This window comes from Lissotriton helveticus, chromosome 5_1 (assembly GCF_964261635.1).
Source record: "Lissotriton helveticus chromosome 5_1, aLisHel1.1, whole genome shotgun sequence".
Classification (NCBI taxonomy): domain Eukaryota; kingdom Metazoa; phylum Chordata; class Amphibia; order Caudata; family Salamandridae; genus Lissotriton; species Lissotriton helveticus.
In genome coordinates, this window is record NC_136065.1 from 2,039,994,027 (window position 1) to 2,040,006,594 (window position 12,568).

Here is a 12,568-nt window from a genome sequence, read left to right on the forward strand (position 1 = left end):
TAAAGAATGGTGATGGATTAAACCCAGATCAGTTGACTGGGGGTGAGTGTTTGCATTGTCAACGCTCCGTCCATCATTTCCTTTGGTTTTGCTTCATCCAGGAAACTGTTCATTACCATGCACTACTATTCACTCACTCTTCTTACACAGTACATATAAATACTGTTACTCGCCACCTCTGCATCAGTTTACATAAAAGGCTTCCATCCATTAACCCACAGCCCACTTATCAAGTTACTCAACTACCTAGCAGTTTTCCTAGAAAGGCATCCATTAACACATTCAAACATCTTAAAATGGCCACCAACCGAAGTACACATGAACATATCTATTTAATCACCACTCACCCAACTATTCATCCAATCAAGAACTACTAGTAATATATTCGCTCATAATCACTATTCACTAACTGCCTATCCGTTAACTCAATGATTCATAATGCATCTATCTATTTATTCAGTCCTAACTGTATCTGACTACATACTGACCCTTACAAGCATTTAACAACATACCGAATGCATTCAACTAATCCAGCCAGCCACCCATGAATAGTTACATGCGAGTATATCCACCTTCCCCAACAAGTCAATGAAGTGCCCTACAACATGTCCGACTAATAATCTACTCACTCTCAATCACTACCTATGCATTCACTAACCTTCTTACCTGTTCATACATTAGTTCATAACCCATTTAGCTATTCGATTTGTCCCTAGTTGTCAAACCAGGTATCTGAGTACACACACACCTTACAGGTATCCATGAGTGTATCCATACTATTCAACTGCTACTTAACTAAACTAACCACCAGATCTTCCACATGTTCGTCAAATCCCTCTTCCACCCAACCACCCATGCACAGTCATCTATGCTAGTGTCCACTAACCAAGTAGCCCCCTGCAGTAGCCATTCTGTGCTTCAACCTGCTCATCTCTCCAACTCTCCTCCACTGTCTTCTACCTCATGGTGAATGCCGATCTGATTATGTGATCACAGTATGTTAGGTGCCAGATCTAAGACTCTGAACAGCAGACACTGGCCATCATGTGAGTACCTGGAAGACACCAAGAGCATCTGCCGCAATGGCGGTGTGCAGCGGGGTCCGCCCCAGCTTGTCCTGTAGGTTGGTGTCAGCACCAGCATCCAGCATGCACTTGGCTGCGTCGGCGCGGGAGAATCGAGCTGCCAGGTGAAGGGCTGTCTCGCATGTTGAGTCTGTCTGGGCATTTAAACTTGCACCTTGACTAATCAGATCAGCGATGACCATGGCCGATCCTTCCAAAATGGCATCCTCGCTGTCGTCGGCCGCTAGACCTCCCCCTGCGCAAACTGCTGACATCAGAGGCGTGACACCATCTGTGGGTAGAAGAGGCAAAAAGGGCTTAGTAAATACCTGCCAAAGAAGTAGGGTAGGGTGAAATCTGAAAGAGAGAGATGACATCCATTTTTCTGACCAGCCCCTCTAACAGTATATTATTTATCTCTCACACTCCCTCTCCAGAGATGGTATCCTTCATGAATCCATTTGAACACTGCCATGGACTTTAACTTAGCAAGACAATAGACATATCAGGCCTACAAAAATCCTCAATGCTACAGTTATGTTTCATTCTTGAAAGTATAATACATGAAATTACTGTATGCATACATACTCAAACAATCCACTCATGGTGACGCATGGGGCTGTAGTGTAGTTCCTATATTCCCAATAGGCTCTGCGCATTGGAATAATATAAACAGCAGTGTAGACGTAGGACTGAGGTCATCTAGGTCTCTACTGACTATATTAGACTTAAGGTTTGCCAGCTAGCTCAGAGGTCACTAGAAACTTTCTCGAATAAACGAGGAGGAGTTTAACCTCCCTGGATAGACAAGAAGGGATTAGCTTCTGACAACCATAAAACATGACAACCTTGCTCCCCCAGAATAAGAGTGTATCTCTAGAGTCGTGTGAAAACAATAGACAGCTATTTCACTCAGTCAAGTGTGCATACTTAGTTTCACCAGAGTGCAGAGAAAAGAGAGACGGGCGTTTTCAATAAAAGGTGTAATTTATTGAGCAGTCTTCTTTCTCATGCAAGAGAAATGAATTGCCACAATTGCAATACTCATAGTAAAGTAAAGTGCGTACAGTAAAAGGAGGATTATAAAATAATACTGTAAAAGCATTGATATAGTTTCTTAGCCATATGATACTTTAAAATAGATGAAATATATACATACATATATACATTGACTAACGTACTCAACTGGTGCTTCTAAATACGCCTACCCCGGTGTACCTGACCTAAGCCTAATACGTGGGAAGTAGTAAGTAAGTAGCAGTTTAAGTTAAGTTGATTTTGCCAAGAATCTGACTCAAGAATTCTCTTTAAGGGTTTAGTCAGCTCCGTACCTGGGTAATAGAAAGCAGGAGGTCTTGTATCTCTCTCTCAGGACTCGATATCCCAGTAACCCGCGAAGGTATCTGGAAACACCGGAGCTGAATTTCTCGGCAGGAGAAAAGATAGCGTCTCTCTCAGTGCGTCAAAGGGGAGGGGCAGCGTCCGTGGGCTCTCGCATCAGCTGGGCTCTCGGGCAAGTAGATAGCTGCTCTGCTCCAAAACCACCACCGTGTGTTTGCTTAAGGCAACGTTGGTATATTTCTACCTGAAAGGTGCCGGGTTTGACGTAATGTTGGACATAAGACGTCAATAAAGATGTCACTAAGAACTGGCCGTTCTTACAGTGCTTCACAGGAGTTCTAGGACGAAATCAAAACAAAAGCAATGGGGATTTCCCAGGTTGCTGGAGGTTTGGTTTGTTTAGAGAACTCGTTGTGCTTTCTAGGAGTCCGGGGAAGTAGCCTTGCTTAATGTGACTGCATGGGCTACGACTAAATATGGATATGATTCCTATGCCTTTATAGGGATATTATTGATTATAACCGTACAAGGGCATAAAATAGAAATATCGATTTAGGTTCCTAGATAAAAACACAATACCCACTCCACGATCTAATGTCCATCATTACTAAAATTAAGCAATAGTAAACATTTAAAGGTGCATGTGTATTCCAACCCACCCCAAAATAATTTTTTTTGCATTTGAAATGGTATATGCGAAATACATGAAAATGATTATTGTTACTGTACGCTTTTCAAGCAGTGTAATCATTCAGTTAAAATGATGCATATATATATATTAGCTGAACGATTTGCGAAATTTACACATGAAATGGCTCTTAATACAGAAAAGAAGGTCGAGACAATTCCATCACATATAAATACTGTTATTATAAATGTGCTAGAGGCTGAGGTAATATATTGTCTCTAGAGTTTCCTAAAAATAGAAGCTCTGTTCTCTAAGAATAGTTCTACTTTAAGCAGAGTGCAAGTGCCTGAAAAAGGTAAATATTTTGGAATCAGGAAAAAAAATAATTTTGCTTTTAGGGAAAAAATAGTTCCAAATATTTTCAGTAGCTTTTGTTTATCAAAGCCGAAGGCCGAATTCAGAGTTCAGGGAACGCTGTGTGCTTGTTGCTTAAAAAGTTATTCTTTCTGTTCAGGGGAGAACATCATTTCAGACAGACTCGCAAAAAAGTTGTCTACGGCTTCAGGTGAAAGTTTGACCAAGTTTGAAAATGCCGCAACTGTGCAGTCTTGAGCATGATTGCTATCGTCGATGTCAGGATCAGCAATGCTCACAGAAGGTCGTACCTGGGTGATGTTGCTCTTATCTCGTACTTCACTACCACCTAATCGTAGTGGCGAAGTTTCAATGAATGCCGTCATCAGAATGGGTAGCCGCTGGGGACAACACGATGCATGAGCCGTTACAGGACTTAGCAAAGTATCTGTAGCCAATGGTACTGCTGATGGTAGTGTAAGACAGACGTCCAACACGCATTCTTCTTCGCATAGCATACATCGAAGCACAGGTAAGATGCAATTCTGCCAGATGGGTCTGAATGAAAGAAACCAGGTCATATTCAGATCTCTTAGCCGGGCTAATCCAAGGACTTTAGTTATGCGGTCCCGATAGCGTATAGCTTGGATCGTTTCTTCCATCGTTGCTGGAGTCTTGTCTGTGACTTGGCTTGCCATATCGGAGCAGAAGTATCAAAAATAAAATTCCTGCTACGAGTCCCAAAAGAAGTGGTAGGCCGCCAAAGACAGAATGGACAAAATTAGGAAAAATGCCCAGAACTGTTTTGAAGGGTGTTAACAGTCCCGAAAAAGTTGTCTTAAATACATGTGGGATACCACTGGTATCAGACATATTTAGGATTTGGCTTAGCATTTCTGCGAAATGCACGAAGCAATTTGTTGATAAAAGGCTATGTATCTCTGCCGATGTCCTTGCAACTTGCAGATCATACGTTTCTTTTGATGACGTTAAGGGCACGGTTGTCTGTAAAAGAACAGACTTCTGCTTAAAGTATCAATTCGAATAGAAGAGATATTCAAAGAAGGCCAAATTTTTGCCTCCGTATCGGGAGTGCTGTTTGGATACAATACTTGCATACAGCAAGTGACCATGGAACTAACGCTCACGAGATAAGCTTTTCCTGGCACAATGCCACAACAGCTGTGGTCCACTATTAGAATATAGCTCCCGTTTGAAAGCCGTCTAAAGAATGGCTCTATTTGTGGTGCAGGTGTGCCATGCTGGTGACATGAAAGGTTATTTGAAGTCCCCTCACAGGCCCCATGCAAGTTTATACCTTGACACAGAAGTATACCGCTTAGTGATCGTTTACAATTGTTACCACTAAGAAATACATTCTGTTTCTTTTCACTATAACATGTGTGTGTGTAAGGCAATTTCCATGATGACTTAATGTACCCTTTACCCAACCTTTCATACTGGCCCGCTGGTATATACTCTTGACAGAATTTAAATTGGAAAGTTGTTATCGGAATTGTAATTATCCCGTGTATTATCCATTCAATGACAGGTCTTTCTGACATTGTCAATGGTAATCTCTCAAGTTTTTCAATGCTCAGAATCGTATAGTCTGCACCTTTCTGTGCCAATCTGATTTGTTTATCAGTAAGGTTAAAGATAGAGAATAACGACGTTGTGTTGATTAAACGCCATGGTACGTAGCCTGAACGCAGATTTTGCAACGTCCAGCCAAGCTGTACAATAGAACGTAATTGGGACTGACCGTGTTGTAACATTAGTAAGTCCTGCTCTATTATATCAATAGCAGATGATACAATACTGTCCAGTGAATATATTCTGGAGGACAGAGTCATTAACCCATTGTCCACAACAGAAAGTGATTTTTCCAAATTAATACGGTCAATTTCCCGTATTTTTTCTGCTGTTTCAATTTGCGTTTCTTTCCAAGCTTCGTTGTACGCAGCGTATATACCGGCCGCTATGAAACGTTTTTGACGCTGTTTGAGTGGTCCCATTATGAAATCACGCAAGTCAGCACTGTCTTTAAGTAAAGTCAAGTGTTGCTTAATTTCTGCCAGTGTGGATTTCTGTAGCCATTCGAGGCAGAGTTTCCCTACACTGTATGTTGTAACTATCCCTGGATGTTGTCTCTGGGAGTATCTAGGGTCTGGCCTGGTCAGTTTGAACCCCTGTATTTTGTTCAGGAATCTATCTTGACAGTTATTTGTGTCTGTGGGCCAGATCAACCATTTTTTCCAATCAGGATGTGTTCTGTTTTGGTTAAAAATATGGGATACGTCTATCTCTAGAGTAAGGACTACCTTAGCGCTAAATACAGTGTTGATAATTTCACTACTCTAGTTAATAGCACATTCATGATCACTTGCTCTTCAGCATATCATGAATGGTGAGACATACTCAAGACATCGTAGTTTACACTTGGAACACTGTGGTATTCGTCAGGCGCATGCCCAGAGAGAATAGCGTCTTCTGCTTTGGGCATGCGCGCGAGTTTAGAAGCTGACAACAGTTTTCACAACTTAATATTCCTAGAGAAGGCTGGCTACACGATGTTTTATTTTGGTGACTAGATATAACAACCTCTTGAAGTAATTCTAACGATCGTTTAGATAAAAAGTTATTGTCGGCATCTATATAACCTACGCGCATGCGCGATGGAGCAGTGTCTACCTTCGCGCTTGCTCTGAGATTCTGTGGACGCCCATCTTCCCCTGTTTCTCAATTGATCAGCATTTACTTAAGGGTGAGAGGCGGCCGGGCAACCACCTCCACGACCGCTTGGCTCATGGATAGGGGTACCGACGGACAGGTGAGTGTCCTAGGGTACTCCCCGTCTTTCAGTGATTTCCTACACGGGAGACAATACCAGTTAGTATTTACAGGCAATACTATATTAGAATTAGCCTGGTTGGTACAATCTTTCAGATACAACTGTGTTTTTATAAAAGTAAGGGGTTTTGGTTGCCAAGTAATTCTTGATATTGATCACTTCCCCGCATCACTGTCTTTTGACTGGGTTCTATAGTAGCTAACAGTTTTGCACTACATGTGGAGATCTTATATTCAATAAAAGAATGTTTGGGAGCACTCCTAAGGGCCCATATGAGGAGATCTCATACTCAACTCAGAACATTTAAGGAGCACTTTGGCTTGAGTGTTCTGATACAGCGCAGCACATGCGTTTTCTTTAGGAGTCATATGGGATGGTTCATGTGGTTGTTTTCTGGGAGGAGGGGGACCTACCACACGTTCGTTGGGTTATGTGTGTAGAGCAATTGGCTTGGGCTTAGTAGAGTTGCGTGCTCACTGTGTCCTTTTTTCTACACCGCAGAGCGGGGCCTCATACTCCCGAGCGGTCGCCGGGTGAGGTGAGGTCTTCACCCACACAAGGCTGGGTGAGTATCACTACGAGGAAATGCCTCTGAGTGATTAAGCTAGTATGCTGTCTTTTTCATATATGCAGAATGTCAATTGTTCATGCAGGTGTTGTGACTATACGGTTTCTCTGTATCCGGGTGGATGTGTTTGTATAATTGGTGTTGTTGTACAACAATTGTTGTTTATTTCTAGGAAGAAGACACGCTTCTCTCCTTCCTGTGGACGTTTGAGCATTGAAGTTGCTGGTAGATATGTATCAGTCTATAAGTAAACCTTGTGTTACTTTTTCACCTAACATATTACTTGTAGTTAGAGTTGCAGTAGCTAGACTATATTCTAGGTCCTGAAGAAAGCTGGGGTAATGCCCCGTGAGCTGAAACATGTTAACCACCTTGCACAGCGCCGAACGGTAGCCTTCCTACCAGGCGTGGTTTTAACCCTTGACACACCGATTTCTATATGTACGTTTTCTTAGAATCTGTGTAGCCAATTCTATCCTTTACTTTCACATTTATTTTGAGCACTGCACATTATTTAGTCCACTTTATGGCAAACATCATGGCTAGTTCTCTGACACCCTGTTCCACACCGGCACTATACGGCCCGAAGTGTTACGGGGTGATCAGTAATTCCCACATGACGTAACTTCACCGAAGGGGTGATCTGATGGGAATTTTTCTAGCGCTGTGTTTTCCAATAACTCTCCACGGCATTAGTTTGCGTGTACACCCTACTGGTTTACAGTTACTGGGATAGTTATACACCATGTCCTGACCTGTTCTGCTCTTTGTTGTGTTTCATATCCTGATAATAGGGGAGCGAGCAGACAGGTCGTTAAATATTCCCCATGACCCTCCATATCTTTGTGTCTTAGTATACGTCTATCTCAACATCTGTAGTGCTATTCCTGTCAGGCGTTGGCTTTGGAATAGACGGTTTGTTTAAGTCTTTAATTTTGGCTAGGCCAAGACAGGTTGTCTGTTGAATGGTTTCATTCAAGAATATTATTTGTTCTGGGATCATGCAGGCTCTAAATAACGCTTCTAAACCTTGGACCTGCCAATGTTTGGTACCACAGATGGTTTTTGTTTCAATGTTGTTTTTCCAAAAATCAAAACCAAATGTAGTCATTTTCTCATAAAATGTTTCGGAATAGATTAATTTAGTGTTTGTCAGCATTGTTTTCACCCCTGTCTTATTTAACAGTTTGAAATAAAACGTTTCTGCTTCACTTGTGGTAAACCCTGAGAAGTATGGGAATTTCTCGTAAAATGTTTTCAAACTACCTTTTGGTGGAGTTGCACAATGTTCCCATTGATTATAATTAAAAACATTTCTAGGTTGAGCAGATTTATGCAAATAATGGTGTGCAAAGTGATTGTAGCAGTACATTTCTTCATAGTTAGATGAACCCTGTAAGTAATCATGTTCTGTAAATTTTGCTGACAATACTAAATCTGACATCATATCATTAATACTTTCAAAGTCGCAATCATCAGAGAATGTGCTCGGTTTTGCAAAGTCACTTAATGAAACCTTGAACTGGTGTGGATATTTCAAGAGCTCGACCGGGCCATAGGTTTCGTAATCCGTTTTGTCCCAAGCTACCCCACCGGGTATTGGATTGGCTGTGACATTCACTGATTATAGTTCTCTTTTCTCGATGTGAGATGACTTGTGTGGCTTTAGGACCAAGTTGATGTTCTGACTTGCTGTGTCCATTGTACTGTATTTTCCATCAATGAATTTTCCCAAACAAAGAACCATGATGAGCCAAAGCAGGAGGAAAAGTACACCTAACACAATCCAAAATTCAATCCATGGAGAAATCAGATAGGTTTCTTTGAGTTGATGAAAGAGTTCAGTTACTTTGTCTTTAAAAGATTTTGTTGCTGGCGTTTCTTCAGGCTCGCTTGGATCCTCAGAAAAGTCATCGAAATTGATGAAGTAGCCAGATGCAGTTCTGTCAATTGTTGGAATCGCTTCCGGATTTTCATTTGCTTTTGGAATTTTCTTTGTTTCATTAGCATAGTCTGAGGCTACATCGTTGTAGACAGGTGTTTCTTGACGAACTGTTGCAATTTGGGTTTTAAGAGGCATAAGTTCCATGGCTTTGTTGCATAGTCCTTTTTGATTTACTGTAGGTTTATCAAATGTGATTAGTCTCTCAGTTTGAACCTCTTGTATTGTAGCAAATTTTGGTACTCTGCTTTTTCTTGGGAGTCCACTGGGCCTACTACTTATTATTGGCCACATGATTGTGGTTTTACCAGGTCGATGGATACAACTCGGTTCTCCTTTTTACCAGCAAGGGGCGGTAGTACAACTGATCGTGTTCCGCTGACAGCTAAGACAGGTACTGCTTTTCTGTAAGAAGGCCCAAATTCCTTCTTCACCGCGATCTTCTCTCTGACCAGATCCCCAATTTTTGGAATCCAGACAGGCCTTGCTGGGACAGGTGGTTTATCTTCAGTGGCTGTTGGCTGCTGTTTTAACTTTACGTTGCTCAGGTCTTTTCTTGTTTCATTTAAGTCCTGTAAAATAGCCAAACGATCTTTGATATCAAAGCATTTTTCTTCTACCACTGAAGTCTGACTATCTAAGTCCTGAATATGCATTCTAGTCCCGAACAATAGTTCGTACGGACTGAAACCTTTTAGAGAATTTCTTGGCAGATTGTTAAGACTACGTTGGACACTTGTTAAATGTTGGACCCACCCATCACCCGGACCTAATACCCTCGCTGTTATAGATTTCTTTATGTCTCGGTTTTTTCTTTCCACAATCCCATTTCCCTCAGGATGGAAGGGACAAGAGTACCGCAATGCAATGCCCATGCTGGTCATGGCCTCCTTATAAGCTCGAGAGCTAAAAGCAGGACCCTGGTCAGAATGTAGCATGCCAATTGCGTATGTGCCGATATAGACTCGCAAATCTCTGTATAACAGTTCTGGCATCAGCCGAGTGCTGGTGTCTGCAATTTTAAGTGAATCTAGTATTAAATATTAATGGGACGCATTTTTTCTGTTGGGTATTTCGTATAGATAGCCTTATGCTATCTAAACGAAGAGCCATGGCAAAACTCCGGCTGGTTCGCCACTGCGATCTCTGTTGCAGTTTGGACAGTTTATTGCAAATTTGTGATGTTGCAGGCTCATTCCCGGCCACCAGTATTCTGATTGTAATTCTTTCAGAGATTCCTTGATCTTCTGGTGCCTTAGACCTAATCCCATATGTTCTTCTTGAATCAAGAAGATTCTCCTGTTCGTGTTTGGAATTACTCTATCCCCCACTCCAGGGAGCAAAAGGAACGGAGTTTGCATCAATTATGTATGTATAATTGAGTGGATAGTTCACGGGTAGTGCTGCACAGTCGCCTTTTGAAGACATTTTTACCGCCAGCATGGTTTCCCCGTCTATATATTTTTCAGAACGCTTTTTTGTGGCTACGGAAGCCTGTTTAGTTGCTTCCGCTGTGGCTGTGTCAGCCAATGAATTCCCTGCAACGTGAACGCCATCAAGCTGATGACTCAGTGTATATATCACGTGAGTCTTTTGTAGTTCTTTCTGCAAAAGAACTACCTGTTCCCAAAGCTGCTTATGCTTTATTGTGGCACCTGTGTCATCTTTGTAATCGTTTTGAACCCAGTTCTGCAAGTCAATGTTGTAAGATTTGACGCAGTAATGCGAATCGCACACTATTAGTGTCGGGAATTCACGATCGGCATTTTCAAGCGCCATCTTTAAAGATCTGATTTCAGCTCGCTGAGCCGAACAGTTTCCCGTTGATTCAGTTTTGGTGATTTTTGGTCTGAATTTACCACAGCGCCAGCGACCTTTAACAATCGCGCACGCAGCGTTGTAGGATTTCTTCTCTACATCGCAATGTTTTGCAAATCTGTCCATGTAGATTACACATGTGTACTGTTCGAGAAGCAGAATTTCGATTGGCAGAGGATATTCTTTTTCATATGTTAGATCTTTCAGTTTTTTCATGTTCGGGTCAAAATAGTATTTCACTTTTTCTGTAGCAAGAGAATTTTCCCATTGTATCCATTTTGGATCTATGCCACGGTAGTCAAATTGCGTGGGCTTGTTAATGCCTCAAAGGCTAATTGTGCTGTTAAAACAGTTATCTGTCTGCCTTCGGCTTGGGCTCTTTCTTTTACTACAGCTGTTTGAACTGTATTTACAATATTTTCCGCAAGACTGAATGTTTTTTCAGCTTGTGTGTACAAGTGTGATTTGTAAGCTATTGGTACCGTTTCTCCCTCATTAGAGGTCAGGTACGTGAATCCTCATCTTCATGGGATGACTCGGATTACAAGGTTGCGTGTGTTTTCGCGAGTTTGCAATTTTGTTTTAGCTAACATGTCTATTTGCAAGGATCTCAAAATTTCTGTGTGTTTTTGAGTCCAATTGATTGGTTTGAAATCAGCTTTTATTAATTCATAGAGAGGTTTAACCCTCTCTGCATAATTTAGAATGTAAGTTCTTCCGAAATTCAGGAAACCTAGTATTGATTGTAAGTTCTTCAGTGTTTTTGGTGCTTGGATTACAGCGCATTTCTCTAATAAATTGTCTGCTAGGCTTTTGCCTTCACTTGATAATTCATATCCTAAAAACAGGACAGTTAGATGGGCAATTCGTGACTTTTTAAAGTTGAATTTGTAACCCTCTGCTGCGAACCCAAGTATTATGGTGTTCACTCTTTTCAAGTGAGTATCCAAGTCATCCGCTGTTAGATAGATGTCATCGTTATATGATAATGCTTCATCATCATATATTTGTAGTAACTCTGTTACTCTTGCTGAGAATAATCCTGGGCCTTTCTTGAATCCCTGTGGGAGTCGACAGAAATTTTTCTGCAACCCCATTATTGAGAAAGCGGTCAAATACCTGCTTTCAGGTGCAATGTTTTGACAAAAGAATCCATTAGAGATGTCTAATGTTGTTTTGTATTTTTTGCGCACGATGTTATTCATTACTGCTGCACTGTGTGAGTTTTGTACTGCAAAAGTTTTGCAACATGAGTTAAGGTGTCTGTAGTCCAAAACTAGACAATACGAATCGTCTGGCTTGGAGACAGGAAACAAAGGATTGTTCATTTGTGAGGTGCATGTTTCAATCACCCCCTGGTATTCAAGTTGATCTAAGATCTCCCTGACTTGTTTTTTAGCTTCTTGCTTAATTGGTTACTGCCTTTGTGCAGTTGGTTGACATTTTAACTGGATTTTGTGAGGAGGAGAGTCCTCATCCCATCCTACATGGTTTTTATATAATGCAGGAGCTTGGGCTACTGCCCATATTCTTGCATATGTATATTTTTTATGAATTGGAATATGATTTGAGAAGGCAGGCATAATAATTTCTTCGCCATGAGGGCACTCCCTGACAAACTCTGGTGGCCAGTCTTTCTCAGCTAAAAGCATGTCATAGCCTTTGGAAAGGTTATCCCAAAATAGACCCCTTACTTTCCTAGTCTTATCTCCCTCTATATGTAATGTTATTTCGTATATTTTATGAGGTTTGCTAACTCTGGTATCTGCAGTTTCCACCTGACTGTATTCATTCGTGTCCACTGTCTCCAGATGATTCATCAGGATCTTGCGAGCTATTGTCACTTCTGCTGCGCTGTCTAGCATTGTCTGTGCCCACTCTCCGTTTTTCAGTTGTGTCCTTAGTATCCTCGGCATGTTTAATTATTTTAATACTGGCTACCTTCTTTCTTGGAAATTGTAATTTTTTACTTTGATGAGCAGGTTCCTTGTCTTTGGAC

The 12,568-nt window shown here is 41.4% G+C and overlaps 1 protein-coding gene across 1 annotated transcript in view; it reads right to left on the minus strand.

Moving 5' to 3' along the window:
• Positions 1-12,568, minus strand: part of NOTCH4 (notch receptor 4) — a 435,421-nt gene that overhangs the window by 32,255 nt on the left and 390,598 nt on the right. Inside the window, exon 31 of the mRNA XM_078645863.1 lies at positions 1,055-1,356. Coding sequence (XP_078501989.1) covers positions 1,055-1,356 — 302 coding nt within the window. The remainder of the gene's footprint in view (positions 1-1,054; positions 1,357-12,568) is intronic.